Below are 22,961 nucleotides of genomic sequence, written 5' to 3'. Positions count from 1 at the left end.
CGCTCGAGTAATTTGCTTTATCCGAGTATAGCTGTGCTCGTCCCTGAAGATTCGGGTGCCGCTGCGGCTGACAGGTGAGTCGCAGCGGGGAGCAGGGGAGAGCGGGCGGGAGAGAGGGAGAGAAAGATCTCCCCTCCGTTCCTCCCCGCTCTCCCCTGCAGCTCCCCGCTCCGTGCCGGCACCCGAATCTTCAGGGACGAGCACAGCGATACTCGGATAAAGCAAATTACTCGAGCGAGTAGTGCTTTTCCAAGTACGCTCGCTCATCCCTAGTCTCTAACTATGTTGGTCCTGAACCTGGATATATGGAGTCCAGCACAATTTTTTTTTTTTTTTCTTTTACTGGCAATGCAATAGGGGGAAAATGACACTCGCTCAATACACAGCCATTACAGATATAAAGGTTGTCCTGTCCTTCCATGCATTTATGGTGGCCAGTGTCATCATAACAACCTTCCATAGTTTACACGCGCTTATGATGCGTTATTGCTGTATGTGGTAACTTGGAAGTCAGTAATAATGAAGGTTGCTGAACAGAACCTTGAAAATACCCTGGAAAATCCAACAGAAGAGGTAGAACGTTTGTCCCATTTTATTTACTGAAATTATTTTAGGGCCGAATATAAGAAAAAAAAAAGATTTACCCCTTGCAACACGAATGCAGTGTCCTGCAGCATCACGGGCTGGTTCATCTTTTTCTATATCGTATCTGATCAGCTCAAATGGTCTCAAACGCTAAAATACAAAGTTCCAGAATCCATTCAATAGTCTTGGCAAATTCTACATAACTTTCAATCAAGTCTAAATATATTGTAAATATGATATCTATTTAATAACTTGACTATTAGATAAATGAATAGAATATACCATGATTGTGACTGTAGATTTAGGGGGCGCTCCAGTCTACAAAGAATATTGTTGGAGGAGGCGCTCCAGATCATATAGCCAACCTGTTAGAGGGGGAGGCACAGACTTCATAGGAATACTGTTGCAGAGGACAATCCATACCATAGACCAAACAGGGTGATTTTGTGTCTCAAGTTTATTTTTATAGACCTCAAAGACCATGCAGCAGAAGGATCAAGAGATCTGCTTACAACATATACTATTGAGAATTGCACCATTAAAAGTTCTGCCTAATTTTACTTTTTTCTTTGAAAGACACACCTAAAGCCAATAGGTGTAATCATTATGTTAACTACATTGCTATACAACTTACCCTTAATAAGCTGTTGGATCGGCCTACTGCGCCGATTTTTCTGGTGTAGTTAAGAAAAAAGGAATTTCCTTCTGTAGCAGCATAAAATTCACAAATATGTATATCACCAAAACGATTAATAAATTCTCTCCAGATATCTGGCCTTAGTCCATTTCCCACCGCAAGCCGCACATGGTGGTCTTTATCATTGTCTTGCTAGAAGGAACAAAACAAATTGTGAACACTGCAACAATTTAACTATATGTGGGTCTGTGAGCAAAGACAGCATGGATACAATGGAGGCATTGGTAATCAATTTTAATAAGCATGCAACCCAAAAAAGTATATTATGCATTAATGGGCAGCAAAGATGCACTGCGGAATTTATGGAGCTTTAGGATATAGAACATTTTATTACTTTATGCTTAAAACTACCCTCCAGTCCCAGGACAAAATTTGTGCAAGGACTAGAAGGGAAGAGTTATATCACTTGCTGCTGCCCTTTCGGCCTCGTTCACATAAATGCTGTTTGAGGGTGCCCACCCACTAGCGTTTTTTTTCACTGCGAAATTCGCAGGTTTTTTTTTTCTGCAGGGGGTCTATGGGACTTGTAATGTAAAAATCGCGATCGCGCAAAATCGCGATTTACCGCGATAGCTTTGCATGTCCCATAGCCCAAAGACCCCTGCAGAAAAAAAAAAACGCTGCGAATTTCGCAGTAAAAAAAACGCTAGTGGGTGTGCACCCTTAGAGTATAGGTGCGCAGAAAAAAACCCGCTATAAAAGCACTTAAGATCACATGAGCAGGCAGCTGCTCCAGCAGGAGAGAGATAGAGAAGAATCCCCCTAGGGCTTTGGGATTTCCCCATAGCAGGGAGGGAGAGCGGGACTATGAGGATTAACCCATAGCCCCGCTCTGCTCTCCCTGCCATAGGTTAATCCCCCATAGGCCGCTCTCCCAGCTATGGGGGATTAACCCATAGCCCCGCTCTGTCTCTCCCTGCTCTTGGGGTCCCCAAGAGATATCCCCATAGAGCAGAGAGAGAGTGGGTGGGGCTAGAGTGAGGGGGCAGGGCTATAGGGATTTTCATGGCAAAAATAGAGAGGGCAGGGCTAGACAGTGGATCCCTCTAGCCCTGACCCCTCCTTCCATGCTCTCGGGGAAGCCCTGTAACCCAGCTCCCCCCTCCCAGCAATAAGGAAATCCCCTGGGGAAAGAGGTGGAGGAAGTCCCCTACTGCCCCCCTGCTAATGGGGAATTGCCCAGTAGCTTGGCTAAAGGAATAACCCGCGGCTTATAGCAGGACATTTAAAACATGCTGTCCAGAAGTTGTAAATTTCTCTTGGTCCCCGTGGGGATAAAGGGAACCCTCGGGGTGTCCCCTCAGCCCCGCGGAGACTAACCACAGTTTACAGCAGGACATTTAAAATGTGCTTCTGGGCAGCACGTTTTAAATGTCCTGCTGTAAGCCGCGGGGTATTCCCTTGGTCGGCTGAAAATCGTTTTCTGCACAGGAGTTTCCATAAACTCCAGCTTCCATAGAAGTCCATAGAAACTCCTGCGCAGCTCACACCAAAGATCTTAGATGCGGGCATTGTAGCCACGCATGTCCAATCTTTGATTGGTGCAAGGATTTAACGCTTCTAAAATTCCTTCTTGTGAACGCTCCTATAGGAAACCATTGAAGTGTTGTTTTCATGCTGTTAAGGAATATAAACTGATAAGTTTCAGAATGCAATAGGTGTATGTTTCTTATCTTGTACTGGACTATTGGCCCTTAAATAGAAGAATAAAGCCTATGCTTTGTAGTGCCAGTAACTAGGATTCTAAGATAAGAAGTCAGCAGAAAAGTTAGATAAGGTTGAGATGTGTTAACTTAGAAGATACACAACACTAGAAGACGTAGTGTATAATGCGATATCAATACCTTGACTACAGTGATTTTGATGTCTAGATGGACCTTAAAGGGGTTCTGTCAGCAAAACCCTCTTTTTTTTTACCTGTGCCCTGCATCCCTGTACAGTCTAACCTGTGCATAGAAAACAGTTAAAAAAAAAACTAAGTAAATTTACCTAATCCCATTGTATTTCTTCCCCCTCTTGTTTACCTGTGAGGTGTAAGGGGTCATCTCCCATTGGCACCTGCACGCTGACTCTTCTTTCATCGTCGACCTGGCCGGGAATGCCCTGTACTTTGAAGCAGAGTCAACGGCAAGTGCGCAAGCGCGCCGGGAAGGGGGACAAATTCGCACTAGTCATCGACTCTCCGAGGACGTTACAGGTTAGATGCTGCCAGGCCAGCCAGTGGGCGACGCGTCGACCACTGACCTAGGCGGCAGTACTTGCCATCAGTCAGTGGTGGAAACTGGAACTTTGCCAGCTTCTGCAGTGCAATAGAAAGGCTGCAGGGGGGACAAGAGAAGAGCAGCAGCTTACTGGTGAAAGGCCCAGTAAGGCACAGGTGAGTATAGATTTTTTTCATTTTGCTGACAGAACCCCTTTAAGAGCTTTGAGACTATTTGGTAGAGGTCAATAAGCCTTATGATCAATAAGCTTTGTAACCTATGTAACACTATCCTTTGTTTAAGGATTCCTCTGTGTATAAGACTTGGCAATGTTGATAATAAAGCAGAATTCTTTGAGCTCTCACTGTAGAAGTGTCTTGGCATAACACGGAGTGATTTTATGCTATTGATAGATAATTGCTAGCAAATCTTCTCATCACAGGCTTCTATATCTACCAATTTGGCACCTGACAATGAGGTCATCATATTGGTACCGGTGTGGTCCGATAACAATGCGCCTTTCATGCGCGAAAACAGTGCTTGTGTGAACAAGGCCTTATGGCCATACTGCTGCAGATCCACCTATTAATTGAGCCGCTCTGTGATCTTCCAAGATGATCCTGTCACTTCTTAGACTACCCGATGCACACTCAGCACTCTTGGTGCATTGGTAGTCTAAGACACAAATGTGTAAGAGTACTAGTGCTTATGACGTGTGTTTTTGCTTGTACTGTATTGTAACAAAAATGGCATGCATTTAAAGGGGCTCCATGACCATTTTTTTGCACCCCTCTCTGAGGGTAGCACAAGGTAGTGCATGTCACACTCATTACAGTGATATGTCTGCTGTGTGGGCCTGTGCCTTTTATAAGTAGCAGCACTTAAAGTAGTCCTGGATATTCATGATCTGCACGATAGCTAGACTCAGCCCACCCTCCAGCCACTGATTGACCACTGTCTGCCTATTACTGTGCATAGTGAGAGAACTACCAATCTTTGCTGGAGGGCGGGGTGGGTGTTGTTAGCTGGCAGCTCATGACTTTGCAGGACTAGTTCTGTGTCTGGCTGCTACTAATAAAATGCAAGTTTCTCCAAAACTACTGCACAAATGCACACAGCAGACATAGTGTCTGTCACACTGATTACAGTGATAGTGCTCATCTTATGGTGCTCTTAGTGAGGGCTGCAAAAATATGGTGACAGATACTTTTAATTTTTTTGTAGAAAGTGCTGACTGAATTAGTTTTTTGTTGCATTGGTGGAGGAGTAGCCTCCTCCATATCCCTCATGCGCCATATTTCCCCATCAGTCCCAAGCCAGTTAATTAGAGTATATAGCTGGATCCTACTTTCTCTGAATGTGTTTGGAGGCTAAGGCCCAAGAGAGGTAAGTCTGTTGAGAGTAGGTTTCCAAAAAGCATGACACAGTGATTATGGGAGATTTTAACTATCCAGACATTTGTTGGGAATCTCTTTCAGGTAAAAGTAATGGATCCAACAAATTCTTATCCGCTCTTACTGACAACTTTATCTTCCAAAAGGTAGAAGAGAAAACAAGGGGATCTGCTATCTTGGACCTAATTCTTACCAACAGGGAGGAAATGGTTGAGGAAGTAAGGGTGGCTGGGACCTTAGGAGGCAGTGATTATGCTATCCTTGAATTGTGGATAAAAAGGGGAGGAAGACCTGAGAAGACTCAGACCTCAAGGTTGGATTTCAGAAAGGCAGATTTTAATGAACTCAGAAATGGCTGGATGTCCTTAAGGACAGAAATGTCCAAGAAGGTTGCGAAATATTGTGAATTGAGATTCTCAAAGCACAATTCTTAACAATCCCTAAAAGAAGGAAGAATGGGAAGCATTTAAAGAGACCACAATAGATGAACACAGAACTTACACACATGTTAAAAATATGTTTATGAAATGGAAAGAGGGGGGAATATCTAAAGAAGAATATAATGCCGTCTGAAGAAACTGTAGGGAAAGTGTCAGAAAAGCTAAAGCTAATAATAAACAGAAATAGGAAAGCTGAACAGCGCCTCTTGTTGGTAGTCGGTGGTCGGTGAAACGTAAACCTGGGATAGTTTAAAGCTAATAATGAATTGAGGCTTGCAGCAGAGGCCAAAAGCAATAAAAAAGGATTTTGGGGTATGTTAAAAGCAAAAAAAAAAGACAAAGATGCTATTCGATGCTTACAAGATGAAAATGGTGAATTGGTTAAGAATGATGTTGAGAAGGCCGAACTTTTAAATTCCTATTTTGTATTTATTTTCTCTCAGAAAGTAGATGGAACATCAACTGACATTCCCTGTGCTATTTGGGGAATAAAAGAATGCAGGCTATCTATAAGCAGAGAGATAGTGAGGGAACACTTAGCTAACTTGAATGAATTCAAGTCTCAAGGTCCAGATGAATTACACCCTAGGATACTAAAGGAAGCAGCGGGGGCAATTGCCATAATCTTTGAAAATTCCTGGAGAACAAGAAAAGTCCCAGAAGATTGGAAAAGGGCAAATATCCCTATCTTCAAAAAAAGGGAAGAAGATAGATCCAGGAAACTACAGGCCTGTGAGCCTGACTTCTATACCGGGAAAGATCTTTGAACAAATTATTAAACAGCATGTATGCAAGTACTTGGCTAAAAATGGAGTAATTAACCAGAGCCAGCATGGGTTTTTAACAAACAACTCATGCCAGACCAATCTAATTTCCTTCTATGACAGAATCACTGACTGCGTTGATCAGGGAAATGCAGTGGATATAGTATATCTTGACTTTAGTAAAGCATTTGCCAAAGTATCTCATTCCATACTTATTAAAAAAATGACCAAATATGGGATTGGCAAGGCAACTGCTAGGTAAACACTTTCTGACAGTGAGAGTGATCAATGAGTAAAACAGGTTACCACGGGAGGTGGTGAGTTCTTCTTCAATGGAGGTCTTCAAACAGAGGCTGGACATCGCCAATACAAATTTGGAGAAGGAGAAATAATGTACTATTAAAGTGCAGACATCTTCCTGGCTTTCATATTTTTTCTGAGACATAATCTATCTCCAACTGAATGAATGACTGATATACAGTAAATGATATTGTCCGGGAAACAAATCTCTTGAGTTGGTATATCGCCTGGTGCATCTGTAAGTTTTTAAATAACTGTAGCTCTATGGATGTAAATGACTAAAGCCACCCAGCTGTTAACATGTTTTTCACTCCTGTGTGGGTCCTGTGGGTCTTATGCTTATTTCTTGCACATAATAAAAAATAGGATTTATAAAATTTTCTATACCTTAGGAGTGTTACATAAATATCGGAGGATCTCCCCAATATACTGGAAGGCTGTTACATTATATTTCCGGCAGTCATTCCAGAATTGACTAGTTGAGAATTTGTTCCTTAAAACACAGGTGGCTCCTGGGTAAAACAAGGTGTATTAGTTCCAAGTATATATCTTTTGTGAGTTTATTTGGGTCTTGTGTGACATACAAGACTTGTTTTATATCACATACTTAAGTTTTTTTCCCCAAGATTTTAAAAGAGATGCTAAAAGCAGGGAATGGGACAAGTGATACAAGGGTGAATATGGTCTATATGGAAAACATAATACTTAATATTATTAATTTAAAATATAGATGACAAACACCATATAATGACTGACAATTACTGCCACAATAAAACCAATTGGCTCCAGAGTGGTATATCTTAGTTCACACCTACATAACAGAATGAACCAACCTCAATGGTAGGAAATAAATAATTTTAATGGATTTACCAGCTCTGGTAAATTAAGGTATTTGGCTTATTAATTTGAAGCCAGGGAAGTTGTAAAGAAGTGCAAAATCATAACAAAGAGGGATGACAAATTATGCCTAGTATACCCTAGCATGTTAATACACCTTAAAGGGGACCATTTATCACTTTTGACCCCATAAAGTACATTATGGGTCTCAAACATGATGGAACAGGGAGTCCAAGGAGCTGTGTCCCATACTCACTAGGTGGCCCGTTCTAGAACGGTGTCCTCGCGGAGATGGTGCATGCACTCAGCTTGATTCAGCTAGCTCTGTGCACATGCTCCCCCGTTCACCTCTATGGGAGAGATTGCGCACAGAGCCAGCTGAAAAGAATTACTTTGTATGCACATCCCAACTTTGCGGGGACACAGTCCTGGAATGTTACTATGGTAGAACTGGTCATTTGGTTCATCAGTGCTAAAGGTATGGGGGAATTGTACTTCATCGATGGCATTATGAAGTCCTAGATGTACAGCACAATATTGAAAGAGATGTCATTCTCTTAACATAGCCTAAGTCGTTGAGTGCTTTCTTCAACATGACACAAATACAGACAAATAGAATTCGGACAATCATTTTGTTGTCAGATCGATCACAAACCCCGTTTTTTGAGAGCATAGAAAATAAAGACGTGCGAGTGTCATACATATGATACCACAGCTTCTTTTTGGATCAAAAAAACTGGGTTTTTTTGATCGATCTGACAGCAAAATGATTGTATCCAGATCCTCTATCCTTGGCATGATCACTATGGGACTGGAATATTAACCCTTTCCAATCCACTGTCTGACCTCTGAAGACATTATGGTTGAAGGCTGTACAGCTCCGATGTTGGAAGACATCCATTGGGGTTCTCTTACTGTATATTGCCAGTCTCTCTGCTGTCGGAGCCTATCCAACGTGTCACCTCATGCAGTACTGGCTTTAGCCAGCAGATAGCGCCGTTGTATAACAGCAGAAAAAGAGTAAGTCCCCTAGGAAAACCAGGATACAAATTGGATTGGAAAGGGTTAAGATAGCGTCTTATATGAGATATGCCATTCTGAATCATAAAATACCCATATTCAAGATCCGTTCTGCATCACAAAACGGTGTAAAAATCACATCCACTCAAGCTTTCATTCATCATTGAATTATGAATTATTAACAACAGGCATTCCTTTGTCAATTAATAGATGTGTAGCTTTAAGCAGGCATCATCAAGGATTGGGATGAGGGATTGTTGTCGCTTGGACTAATAAAAGAGATATAAATTGGCCCATTCCTAAACAATAACATCAGGGCATAATATGTCTGGTCCGAAGAAGTTGAAAAACTAATGCTAGGGAGTCGGTGTATTGTTACCTCTATGTCACTGATACAATAATAGCGAAGATCACCTTAAGCCATTTGGCTATCATCTGTACACTACTTTTATACGGATAGGTTTGTCTGCATGTAAATAAATAAGTAAAAACGAGGTAAGCTGGTAAAAACACGGATTCGCTTCATCGTAGATCCCTCTGAATAATCAATTGAATAATATATAGACTTCACTATCAATGCCTCTCTTAGGCATAATTTAATTCTATTTGTCTGTATTTGTGTATCTACGCCATTTTTTAGATATTAATTATTATTCCTTAATAAAAGTTAAAGGGGTTGTCCCGCGGCAGCAAGTGGGTCTATACACTTCTGTATGGCCATATTAATGCACTTTGTAATGTACATTGTGCATTAATTATGAGCCATACAGAAGTTATCAGAAGTTATTCACTTACCTGTTCCGTTGCTGGCGTTCTCGTCTCCATGGTGCCGTCTAATTTTCAGCGTCTAATCGCCGGATTAGACGCGCTTGCGCAGTCCGAGTCTTCTTCTTTTCTGAATGGGGCCGCTCGTGCCGGAGAGCGGCTCCGTGTAGCTCCGCCCCGTCACGTGCCGATTCCAGCCAATCAGGAGGCTGGAATCGGCAATGGACCGCACAGAAGCCCTGCGGTCCACCGAGGGAGAAGATCCCGGCGGCCATCTTCAGCAGGTAAGTAAGAAGTCACCGGAGCGCGGGGATTCAGGTAAGCACTGTGCGGATTTTTTTTTAGGTCCCTGCATCGGGTTTGTCTCGCGCCGAACGGGGGGGCTGTTGAAAAAAAAAAAAAAAACGTTTCGGCGCGGGACAACCCCTTTAAGCTTTAGTCCTTTTCAGTGACCCCTATATATAATTTGAAGGACTCAATCGAAAAACCTGATTGACGATTCTTCACTGATCATTCTTTCACCTAACAATTGCCATACTAACTGCTCAAATGAGTTGTTTGCACAACAATTGTACTGTGTAAAAAGGACTTTTAAAGGGGTTTTCCAGGGAGAATACTATTGATGACCTATCCTCAGTAGAGATGATCGAACGTGTCCGTTACGGACACTTACGCACCCGGACACCGGCTTTCCCGAACACTTCAGTGTTCGGGCGTAAATGTTCGGGGGCCGCCGGGGGGCGGGGGTCGCCGTGGCAGCGCGGGCGGCAGCAGCGGGGAACAGGGGGGAGCCCTCTCTCTCTCCCTCTCCCCCCCACTCCCCGCCGCACCCCCCCCCCGCGCTGCCAGGGCGACCGCCGAACATTTTTCGCCCGAACACGGAAGTACTCGCAAAGTTCGGTGTTCGGGCGAAAAGGGGCGGGGCCGAACATGTTCGATCATCTCTAATCCTCAGCAGTAATTGATCAGCCAGGGTCTGCCGCTCGGGACCCCGACCAATCAGCTGAGCGGGAGCATGCTGTCAGCACTGCAAATACACAAAAGTTGGAGCGAAAGTCTCTGCTCCGACCTCTTTGTAGTGGACGGCGCTTGTAACTGCAAGCGCGTCTTTCATTGAAATCAATGCAAGCTGTTCCTGCAGTTACAAGCGTCGCCACTACACAGAGCCGGCTCAGCTGGTTGGTCGGGATCCCGAGCGACGGACCCCAGCCAATTAATTATTGATGACCGGAGGATAGGTCATCAATAATATTTTGCACGGAAAACCCCTTACGTCTGTTACTTACTAGGGCCACAGAAGACAAGACCTGAGAAATAAGTAGTTATAGAAATGAAGTAATTTCCATTAAAGGGAAAAAAATGAAGATAGGCTAGATATAAATCTGAACTTGTAGAGTCGTGCTTTGCATATCTGACAAGGTTTTCATGTGTAGAGTTTGGAGAGGTGCTACAAATGACTTACTGTACAGGAAAATTGGCTAAAACCTTTCACGAAAACTTCATTCTGGGATCTTTTTCTTACTATAGTGTGAGATCTAATGCGCTAATTGCACATATTCTCATACATTTTAACTCATTTATTTGGTTTTTCATAGACAAAAAGTAATAACATGCAATACTAATAGTACAAGTATAATAAGGGTTTAAGGCTTTTGCTTGCTAAGATAAGAAGCTTATGATTCTAAGAGCAATAATTGATAACATAATATGAGACAATATAAGATAGCTATACCTTGCTGTATGCATCCACGAACCCCAATCATAAGGCCAGCACTGTGGTATAAAGGCAGTGGAATGTACAAAACATCATTAGATGAAATTCCAGACAGCGTACTTATCGATGAACTTATCAAAAGGCGTCCTTGAGTTATAACTGCTGCCTTAGGAAGACCTATCAAGAAAAATTAGCATTTTTACAATATATTGTTTAACCCCTTAATGACATGGCCTATTTTGGGCTTAAGGACGCAACGATTTTTGGCGGATTTTCTTCTCCATTTATCAAAAGTCATAACTTTTTTATTTTTCCGTCGACGCAGCCGTATAAGGGCTTGTTTTTTTGCGTGGTGAACTGTAGTTTTTATTGGTGCCACTTTTGGGTACATAGATTATATTGTAAAACTTTTATTATTTTTTTTATGATCACAGGGAGAGAAAACGCATCAATTCTGCCATAGATTTTTTTTTTTTTACAGCGTTAATCATGCAGCATAAACAACAATCCATTTTTTCTGCGGGTCGGTACGGTTACAACGATAGCAAAATTCTTACATTTTTTTAGGTTTTTCCACTTTTCTGCAATAAAAACCATTTTTTTGGAAATCTTTTTTTTTTTTTTCTAAATTGCTGCATTCAAAGTCCTGTAACTTTTTTATTTTTCGATTTACGGAGCTCTATGAGGGCTTATTTTTTGTGAGACGAGCTGTATTTTTTATTGGTACCATTTCACTTTTATTGCGTTTTTAGGGAGGCAAAATGCTAAAAATTAGCATTTTGCCTCAGTTTTTTAGTGTTTTTTTTACGCTTTTTTCCATGCATAGTCAAAAGCATGTGCAGCTTATTGTACGCATCGTTACGGACGCGACAATACCAAATATGTGGGGTTTTAATTTTTTTTAAACCTTTTTTATGCTAATATGAGAAAAAGCATAAGAAAAGTGTTTTTTTACTTTTTTTTTACACAACTTGTGTCCCTTTGAGGGACGTACAACACTGACCTGATGATCGCTGTGATAAGGCATGCCATGCCTTATCGCTTATACAGCGATCTCAGGCACTGGCAACACAGGACGCCAGTGTCTGGCGTCCTGTTGCCATGGCAACAGGCCGGGCTCTCTGCAATTATATCGCGAGAGCCCGGCAACTTCACAGACTGAACCCTACATAGATCGCGGCAGGGAAGGGGTGAACAGCGGTGGGCGCATCTCCAATGCACCCCTGCTGTTGCAGCAGGAGGCTGGCTGTGACTGACAGCTGGCTCCCGCTGCGGGATAGCACGAGATCATATGTGTTCTCGCGCTATCCCTATGACATAGTGGTAATTTGTGGGAAGTACCCCGCTCTCATGACGTACCCTTACGTCATGGGGGGAGAAGGGGTTAAAGGGCATCTGTCAGCTGGAACACACTGTCCAAACTACAGGCATCATGTTATGGAGCAGGAGGAGCTGAGCAGATGATATATAGTTTTATGGGGAAAGATTCAGTATAACGTATATTCATTTTTATCTCTGCTCATTCTGAGCTGAACAGTCCAATGGGCGGTCCTATCAGTAATTGACAGCCTTCTTTGTATGCACAGATAGGACCACCCATTAGACCATAGTTGCTGAAGCGCTGAATCTAGCTATGTAGGCCTCATATGTGCCCTCCTTGGCGTTCACCTGATAGCTGCTATGAAGATTGCTGCTGCATGCATCTCGCAGACTTCCTAGACATGCTCTCATAGTATGAGAGTACTTTCCCTGTCATTTTGGGCACACGCCTACATCCATGTTTTTAATTGTGGTTCTGCTGCAGTATTTAACCCTAGTATTTCAGGGGCTTAATTCTGCCACATAAATAGACATGCTGTGGATTCATTGCAGAACATTTTTGCACCGCGTGAAACAGATTTCTAAAATATCCTCCACATGGCTTGTACTGTGAACTCTGCAGAATTTCCACAGCAAAATCCATTTTTGAAATTCCTCAGCATTTACTGCCCCAAGGCCACATAACAGTTTTTAGCTGTGCTATGGCCGCTACATGTGAACTTACCCTCCACAGGATATTCCATAAATGCTACCTCTGGGATTCTCATCTATTGTGAGAAGTTGGGTTCTAGCTCCTTATTCGCTGCATTCTCCATATACTTCATATAGCGTCTGCGAATTGGCTAATGTTGGTCTGGTAATATTTGCATGTAGCTGTACAGTGGGCCCCCAGAATTAATTTTACTGTTGGGCCCCAGACACCCCAGTCCCACACTACAGGCAGTTGTGCAATAATGCTGCAAAATAAGAATTTTTTTCAAAAATAGAAGGCGCCTGATTGAGGCAAAAATTATTCTGCAACAAGACAACGACCCCAAATATACAGCCAATATCATTAACAACTATCTTTAGCATAAAGAAGAATAGGGGGTCCTGGAAGTGATGGGATGGACCCATAGAGCCCTGATCTTATCATCATCCAGTCAGTCTGGGATTATATGAAGAGACAGAAGGAATTGAGCAAGCCTACATCCACAGAAGATCTGCGGTTACTTATCCAAGACAAGTTCTGTCAAAAACTGTGTGCAAGTGTACCTAGAAGAACTGATGCCGTTTTGAAGGCAAAGGGTGGTCACACTGAATATTGATTTGCTTTACACTTCTCTTTTGTTTATTCACTTTGCATTTTGTTAATTGACCAAAAAACTTTAACACTTCTATTTTTGAAAGCATTCTTACTTTGTAGCATTTTTTTCATAACTGCCTAAAACATTTACACAGTACTGTATCTTGTGCTTGTGCCTGGCATTGCAGGAGTGCAGTGGAATGGTTTAGAAACTTTTTAATCTAGTTATTTTTGAATGCAAACTATACTTTACCCGTAAAACTAATTTATACAGTATATATGTCTCTACCAATTGGTCTAATAATCCAGGCATTTGTTAGAAACGGTTTATGATATGTTCTATTAATTTTACATTAGCCTTTAAAGAGGACTTACCTGTAGTTCCAGATGTGTAAATATACAGAGCTGGTGTTTTCACCGTAGAACCTGATCTATAGGACTCAGGAATGGGATCTTCAGAGGCGAATTCTACTTTGTCAAGTAAACTTTGAACACCTCTGGTGGGCGAGTCTCTGCTCAGGTAGAACACCAGCACCCCTTCTTGTATAAGATCCGCCAGCACTTCCTCCACAGCAGCCTTCAGTTCTTGTGAAAATAATGAAAGAATATCATGCAGGCTTAAAAACAAATATATAACTATAAACTATACAGTGGTCCCTCAAGTTACAATGGCCTCAGGATACAATATTTCCAACATACAATGGACTTTCCCAGGTTACTGTGAATTGAAACTATATTATATTCAACTTTACAATGTCTCAGGTTGTTCAGATCTGCAACACTTGTGCATTGCTGGAAAATCCAGCCTATCAACCTAGCAATTTCACTGGTAAAACACATTACTGAAGTGCCTGCAGGGATTGGCTGCCTACTACACCTCTCTATAGTACAGTGTTCTGTACCGCTCTTTATCTGGGCCAGGATCTTTACCAGATGAGGGCGGCTCCATTCTATATTTCCGGTACGCTGTCTGCTATACAGGACCCTGAAAAATCTGCTGTCCACAACATGGAACATTATCTACATATTCCAGCAGCTCTTTCTGACTTTTATATGTACGGACCGGTTTTATCTGTTTTATGTAATTTATTTTTTTTTATCTTCATTTTGCATTACTTTCAGTTGACATTTTAGGAGCTTCTGAACCAATTACCAGTTTCCCTTACAGCTATGGTTTCAAAATCTATTATTTTCAACATACATATGTCTTTCCAGCTACATACTGCCCTCAGAGAATAAGGCCTCATTCATACGGGCGATAGTGCTATTGCCACTGCGATATGGCACCCTTGTTCCCGCGACTTTGTAGTGACAGCAATGAGTTCTTTTGTGGAGAATCGCACATCGCTGCTGCTGCAAGAGACCCGCGCGATTTTATCGCGAGAACGTTAAGCCCTACCCTAAAATTAAGCCTTAACTGCACTTCCTTTAAAATAAAAATAATAATAATAATAATCTTTATTTGCATAGCGCCAACTTATTCCGCAGCGCGGAAGAAGAAAAAGGGAATACTTACCTAATAGGCTCGGTCAGGGTTGCTCCTGCTGTTCTCTGGAGCTCCGACGGGCATCCTGCAGTCCTCGTTTGCCCACAAAAGATCACTTCCTGGTTGAGGGATTCATAAATCCCGCCTCCAGGAAGCAATGGCTCTAAATGGTTCATCCAGAGCTGATCAGCCAATCAATGCAGCACTCGATGAACCAATGCGATGGCTGTGATTGCTTCATCCAGCGCTGCATTGATTGGCTGAGCAGTAGCCGAAGAAACAAACAGCAGCCAGCGCGTTGTGGAGGCGGGATTTATGAATTGGCTTAGCTGCAGCATTGATTGGCCAAGGGAGAATAGTTCAGTAATATGGCATCCACTGAAGTCTGCCACTGTTTTTTTCCCTTCACCTGACGTATATAATCAGATATATATGGAGGGACAATAAGCCTTCATACACTTCTGCAGATGTCATTTTATAGCACAGTACAGCTTAGAGGTTTATCTTAAAGGGGTTGTCTCGCGCCGAAACGGTTTTTTTTTTCCATAGGCCCCCCGTTCGGCGCCGGACAAACCCAAGGGATGTGTTAAAAAAATATATATATTACTTACCCGAATCCCCACTCTGCGACGTCTTCCTTCTTCCTACTTCTTCCTTCACCAAGATGGCCGCCGGGATCTTCACCCATGATGCACCGCGGGTCTTCTCCCATGGTGCACCGTGGGCTTTGTGCGGTCCATTGCCGATTCCAGCCTCCTGATTGCCTGGAATCGGCACACGTGATGGGGCGGAGCTACGATGACCAGCTCTCCGGCACGAGCGGCCCCATTCACCAGGAAGAAGACCGCACAGCGCAAGCGCGTCTAAAAACGCTAGAAGAAAGCGAAATTAGATGGAGCCATGGAGACGGGGACGCTAGCAACGGAGCAGGTAAGTGAATAACTTCTGTATGGCTCATATTTAATGCACGATGTATATTACAAAGTGCATTAATACGGCCATACAGAAGTGTATAACCCCACTTGCTGCCGCGACACAACCCCTTTAAGCAAAGCTTTGCTTATAAATTGACTTGCAAGCTGCATATACACCCATCTAGCTGTAAGATATTTGTCTTACTTGTCTCATGTTACAACTTGGCCTGTCCAAGCATTATCTATGTTCAACCTATTTCCAGTAAAACATGCAATGAAGGTCCAGTAGCCAATGTTACTGTAATGCAATATGTAAACTAGAAAAGCCGCATGGGTTTCTTTGTAGCTGCAAAATGTGGTGTCCTCTTCACAGCTTCCATATGGGTGATATGTGTATAGATGGGCACAGGTTGATTTCTACTAACATTACCAGGAACTGTTTTTGTAAACTATCTCATCTTTATTTCCTTTCAAACCTCCCTTGTGTACTTAGCATGCTCAGTCCGGGCAACAGTTGCTGAGATACTCCAAGGCCCTCCTGGGTACCCACAATGGCCATCAGCACTGCCAGCTGTTGATAATGCTGAAAACACTGTATAACAATGTAAATGACAAGCAATACTCCACCCAAAATGACTGGTAATTAATTCACTGACACAATGTCTATAAACAATATTTACATCTTTATATTAGACTGCAATACTTGGTTTGCTGATATTAGTCATAAAAAGACGTAAATGATATACACTCATTGTCAAAAAAATCAAGCACCTAGAAGAAGTTGTCATTTTGCTGCAAAACTCAGCATACAGTTACATGTCAGGTAAATATGCATGTGATTAGGAGTTGTGGTGTGATTAGATGAACGGTCTTGCAACCTGAGGCCCTAAAAGTGGTTCCACCCTTGGCCTATAAAAGGGCTCTCATAAACCACTTCTGTGTAGTGGACCTCTTTAGAGCTTGTTGACCACTAGATGCCTCTACGACACAATCAAAGAGATTTCATCCAGTTAGAGTTTGAGAGGGGCGTATTAGTGAAATGCGAGAAGCTGGATAGTTGTATTTACCGCCACATTGAATTTACTACCACAAGGGTCTTTCTGATCAGACTGTTAGGCGATGTTGGGACCTGTGTATGTGTGCTGGAAAGCACATAAGATGACCCAGCTCGGGATGCCCTGAAGAGACCAGCAGTAGAGAGGATTGTCTGATCATCCCATAAGCATGTGCAGCTCCAACAATTTTTTTGTCCACTGTCCAGAGACAGGTAGCATCATCGTTACAGGCCTGTGGCTGTCTGAACCATTTCCAGACGCTTAGCTAATGGACATTTGATTTCCCGATGCCCATAACATGTACTGCCTTGACACCCACTGTTGCCTCTGTTTGCAGTGGTGTTGTGAACGACTAAGCTGGATTGCTGCACAGTGGAAAAAGGTTGTTTTCAGCAATAAATACAGGTTTAGCTTGAGCAACGACAGCGGCCATCTTCAATCCTGTCTTTGCTGTGGAGTGGCACACTGCCCCTACTGTAGTGTCCCAGAACCAGAGTCTGTGTTACACCCCAGTGCAAAGTTGTTGTGTGGTTTCATAAAGCATATTTTTCACAATGCATTATAATATATATTGTTTGTATTTTGCACTGCGCTGTGTTATAGTTGCAGAACCTTGCATAGCTCAGGCTATGCAGAGATACAAGGGTTAAATTGTACAGATGAGATGTGATTTTGGTTATCAAGCAGACCCTCAGCAGATGCTGCAGAGTGCTACATCCCCCAAGAAGGTGGGAGGGACCCGACAGCAAAGGGAGTCAGTGGTCTCTTGGAGAGGGAAGGGGGTAGAGTAACATGTGAGCCAAGAACAAAGGGCAGACAGAGAGAGCTCCTGGGATCTTAACCCACTCTGCCATTTTTGTGCCAGTCCACGCTGTGAAGGGGATTATTGTTTGATGAGCTCTGAGGAAGCGAGACAGAGCTGGAGCTAAAGACAGACAGGATAAGTTGTCCAAGGACCTCCCTGCATATGCTGTTTGTAACTTTTGGTGGAGAGCAGTATTGGTCAGCTAGCACGCTGATGAAATTGTCCCCGCATGCGTCCTTCCAGGTACTGTGTGACGGAACCGAATTGTGAGTACCAAGTGAGAATTGTAATGTAATGTGAATGGAGCCCCACAGCAGAGGTTAATCTAAACTGGACTGTGTATATCCAGAATTGAATCTAACTGTTAGCAAAGATATTCCTGCTACAAGCGAAGTAAGAGACATTCCCAAGAGCATCATAGTCTGTATCGTCAATATCTCTGCTGAAGCGGTCACCTTTAAAGTCGCGATAACCAAATGATCATCCATCTATTGCTTATTTGTAATATCGCATGTTACACTTTGATTGACTCGTAACCTGGAATGTACATAAGCAATTGTAGTAAAGTTAAAGCCGTTTCACGAAATCCTAGCGTCAGAAATCCATCCTGCACTCCATATAACTGAAGCAGCTCCCTTGACAAAAGGGTATGGTGTGGAACCCGGGACTATCAGGTTAGTGAAGCCACCCTGCCACGTGACATGAGAGCCATAGCCCTTGCTAGCCTGTTGTATTAACCACCAGTGCACCACACTACTGCTGGTGTGATGGTTTGGGGGTACATTGCATACAACAGTCAGTTACCCCTAGCAGTCGTATGACGGACAATGACAGCTCAGTGATATGTTCAGGACATCCTGCAGCCACATGTGTTCCTCTCATGGCGGCGTCCAAGAGGCATTTCCCAGCAGGATAATGTTCGGCCGCGCACAGCAGGGGGTCACAGGAATGTCTCCACAACACTGTTACTTTTCTGTGGACTGCTGGTCGCCAGATTTATCAGCAATAGAACATGTATGGGACCATCTTGGTTGCCAATTTCAACAGCCTATGAGTTTGCACGATCTAGAGGCTCAGTTACAGCAAATGTGGACCGATATGCTGCAGAATACGATACAGAATCTGCATGCCTTCATGCCCACCCATATCACATCTTGTATCCAAGCTAGAGGTGGCTCAACAGGGTACTAGAGCCTCCATTTTAGGCCGCCTGCACACGAGCAGAAATCCCGCCGCGGGATTTCCCGCGGGATTTCCGCTGCTGAAAGTTTGCATAGGAGTGCATTAAAATACGCACTCCTATGCAGACGGCCGCGGTTTGGCCGCGCGAAATCTCGCGCGGCAAACAAACCGCGGCATGTTCTAATTTTCTGCGGGGCACGCACTCACCCGGCCGCCGGCTCCGGTCTGCGCATGCGCCGGCTGCGCGGCAGCCGGCACATGAAAGAGCCGGGGCCGCCAGGCGCGGGTGAGTACGCGCTCGTCCCTGCAGGCGCTCGGGTCGGATCGCGCGGCGAGAATTCTCGCTGCCGGATCCGACCCGCTCGTCTGCAGGCGGCCTAAGTGTTCAGTTTTCTGCTATAAATTATCCTTTTGCTCTGATATTGTAACCACTTACATATAACAATGTTACAAATCACACAGAAAGTTTTATTCAATTCCTTCTAGGGGAGGAATTGACAATGAGTGTATACCGCAACACATATGGCTAAAGAAGTCATGCAGTGGATTAGGGTGTCATGTGATTAGGTTACGTTCATGCTTTGAATGACCTATATGCAAGTTCTTTTCCACTGACACAAGGAGCTACATTACAATAAATAACTCTACAGATATCCAACTTCTTTAAGTTTTAATACAGTTTCTAAAAACAAAGGCAAGAATGGATATAAAAGTAGAGCTATTTACACTATTTATTATAGCCATTCCTGCCTGTGACTTAAAAAATACACCAAAAACAGCGTGTGAATCCAGCCTTAGGGTTTCTTCACACGAATGTGTTTGCTCAGGTATTTGCATGCACAAAATCTGCATGCAACACAGAGAATAGAACCCATGGATTTCAATGGGTTTGCTCTCATGATTATGTTTTGCGCGCAAAAAAAAAAAGTAGGACCTGCTCTCTCTCTCTGTATTTTACGCAGCAAAGGCCCCCATAGACGCCTACCGGAGGTGCGCAAATACGCAAGGGGAAGCATGAAACACTGCGCAAAATGTGCAGAAAAGAACACATCCGGACCTCATTAGGCTAATTAGCCTTTCAATCCAGGGAAAGGGTGTATCATGCCTTGCATGTTCAAAAAGTTCAGTAATATGTGCAAACACGCGTGAAAAATCAAACTCCTTCATGCGCAAATACATTGCGCTGCGGCAAGCGTTTTTATGCATATATTGTCTGAATAAGCCCTTTAGGGAGGAAATCAATTTTTTTTTCTAAATACAACTTGGTCATTAAAGTATATCAGAAAATTGCTGAACTTTTCATTATTAATGTTTCAATTCTCCAACAAGATCTTTCGTTGCTGGCATAGAATAGTAGCAATAAGTTGTGCATCTTTTTGTAGACAGTGGGTCTCATTTATCAAAACTGTCTAAAACAAAAGCTCTTTCTTGCCCATAGCAGCCAATCGCAGCATAGCTTTCATTTCTGAAACTGTTCCGCTAAAATGAAAGCTGAGCTCTGATTGGTTGCTGTGGGTAACATTTTTTTATTTTTTTTATTTTTTAGATAGCTTTGATAAATGAGTCTCCGTATTCTTTTAGGACAAAATGAAAAGGAGAACGTACTGTTGGCATGTTCACAATACATCTGTAACATACAAGGTAACCACTCGCGTCTACATAAGAGTAGAGATTATTTATTCGTAATTACAATGGGGAAAGCTGGTTCAATTATCCACTATGAAAAGGAAATTTCAAATCTCATTGGCAAGACATGCATAATTCACAACAATGTATCAGGTCAAGTCTTCAAGTCACACACTGAGCATTAAGTGAAACAGTCAATATTTTCTACCACAAGGTAACAAAAAATATATTCTTACAGGAATATTAATACAAGATCATTTAATTCAAAAAGTTTGCCTCGCAATCCATGTGGCCACAGTCCGTAGGACTTTATTTCTAACTTCACGATAAGTGCAAAAAGTGCCCGTACATTACAAAATAGTTTTATACATTAGACTTTGGCCATGAACAAGCTGAGAGGAGTCACCCTATGCAGCTCCGGTCATCTGGGGACAGGATCAGCGCAGAAAGTAGGAGCACAAGAAGAATTGCTGCCATGCGGCGTATTAATAATTAAGCCCTTAAATTTAGGATGGTTTACTGTATAATCTCATCTGCAGTTCTTTAGAAGAATTCATGGGCTGCCAAATATCTGCACACTTTGGTAAATACTGGACTTAATATCTAGAAGTCGAATGAATTGGACTATGCTAACCATCTGTATGCAGCTACTACCAATACATTATTACTTATTAGGGGTGTCATGCGATATTAGATTCCTCTTACCTGGAGCAGCTATTAGAACTTTTGCCTTACAGCACTTGAAGCAGTGAAGAAAGGATTTAGAACGTATGTTGTAGTTCATACAAGCCATTGGGCATCCTAACTTGGCTAGTCCCAGCCAAATCCAGATATATGCAGGCTCATTGCCCAAGAAGAGGGCAACACAATCCCCTTTTTTCACTTTTGCATAATGACTTAAAGCCCATGCTGCTTGGTTGCTTTTCAGATCTATCTCCTTGTAAGTATACGACTGGTCTTGATAGAGGATAAATGTGTGGTTTGGTCTTATGGATACCTGTTTCAAGAACATATCCAACATGCAAAAGGAAGCGCAGCGTTTAACTTCTCTTTCTATCATCCGGACATAGCCAGCTACTCTGAAGAAGAACCTGAGGTCTTGCCACAGATAGGGGAAAAATATACGTTTCAGCATCCATAATAGCGGTATCCCAATCAAGGCTTTCCGTGTGAAAGGCATCCTGCAGAACTGGCAATTACTCTATGTCACAGCCTGATTGCGAATAATGAAGCTGGGTAGGTGTGTGCAATAAAATGATGAAGCAGCACACAGTACTATGAACTCTGAAAAGATCACATTTCATACCTTTCACCTCTTAACTAATGTGGTAACTCATTACGCGACTAAATAAAGGTTATGCATTCCCTGCAGAGAAATAATCCGTGTCAAAGTATTATTCTCTATAAACTATAACCAAATCCTATATATACACATGTCATTCTACACCACCAATCCAAGACCGCATAAGCCAGAGCTTGTTGTCCCCTCCACCCCGCCATGACTTGTAGAAAAGAACAGTGACATGACCCTCTGGTTATTGCATCATGACCGCATAGTACCTGCATGGGTTAACCCTTAAAACGGGTTTTTACGATGAAAGACATTTGAGACTAATCTAATAGGTCCGTGTATTCATGAGCAGAGCTGTGCCTTACCTCTCCCACATTTGCATGATAGCAGACCTAGGGCTCGGTGAAGGAGTTAATTTTATCAACCCTCGAGACATACAGAATGTCTACAGCACATATTCTGCCCGCTATTCATTTTTTAAGCAATATATAAGATTATTTAGATCCTTTATTCTCAGTTGTCTTAAAGGGGATTTCTAGGCTTATTTTTTTTAAATTGATTACCTATCCTCAGACTTGAAATTAAATGGAAGAAATAAAAAAAACTCCTACACTTAGGTCCGTGCTTTGTATGCAATATGCAAACCATCAACAAAGAATAAAATTGGCACTTATTGAACAGAGGGATCTGATGGAACTACAGAATAGGTAGAAGGACTTGGATACTGCTATTGATTTTCATCAGGATATACTGTAATGATGACTGGAAACATACGGATGGACAGATATGGTGGACTGCAATGGAATGCAACATGTTTCAGGGTCCTTCTACCTATGGCTTCCACAATGGGGGTGGAGGTCTGTAGTTCTATCAGACCCCTCCATTCAGTGTCAATTTTATTTTTTTTATTGATGGATTAGCACATTGCATACATAGCACGGACCGAAGTGCAGAAGATTTTTATTTATTCCATTTTATTTCTTGTTACACCGAACCATTTGCTTTAATTTCGGATCTTCCCAGACGCTTTCCCCAGTTTGTGGATATTTGAGGTCTCCAAAATGTTTCCTCAATTTGCCGTACAGGGACTGGAGGTGTGCCAGCTAGTTCCCCTTGGGTCCAGCTGTCTACACCACGCGGGTCCCTACCTATATATTTCTTTCTTAAACATCTACTTGCACAGCTCTCCACTTCTGAGGAGCAGTCCTATTTATATATTGTTCATTTCTTGTATCCTCGGAATAGGTCAACAAAATATGGGTAGAGGTTCGATACCTGGA

General features: G+C 42.6%; 1 protein-coding gene across 1 annotated transcript in view; it reads right to left on the bottom strand.

Moving 5' to 3' along the window:
* LOC136610070 (long-chain fatty acid transport protein 2-like) overlaps positions 1-21,450 on the bottom strand; it is a 31,900-nt gene extending 10,450 nt beyond the window's left edge. Inside the window, exons 1-6 of the mRNA XM_066589337.1 lie at positions 21,096-21,450; positions 13,698-13,907; positions 10,736-10,894; positions 6,769-6,893; positions 1,220-1,414; positions 645-735 (exon numbers count right to left, since the gene is read on the bottom strand). Of these exons, the coding sequence (XP_066445434.1) occupies positions 645-735; positions 1,220-1,414; positions 6,769-6,893; positions 10,736-10,894; positions 13,698-13,907; positions 21,096-21,450 (1,135 nt within the window). The remainder of the gene's footprint in view (positions 1-644; positions 736-1,219; positions 1,415-6,768; positions 6,894-10,735; positions 10,895-13,697; positions 13,908-21,095) is intronic.
* Positions 21,451-22,961: the final 1,511 nt, after the last annotated feature.

This window comes from Eleutherodactylus coqui, chromosome 2 (assembly GCF_035609145.1).
Source record: "Eleutherodactylus coqui strain aEleCoq1 chromosome 2, aEleCoq1.hap1, whole genome shotgun sequence".
Lineage (NCBI taxonomy): Eukaryota > Metazoa > Chordata > Amphibia > Anura > Eleutherodactylidae > Eleutherodactylus > Eleutherodactylus coqui.
Note: the sequence above shows the minus strand (reverse complement) of the source record. Positions and strands in the feature narration are given on the sequence as shown.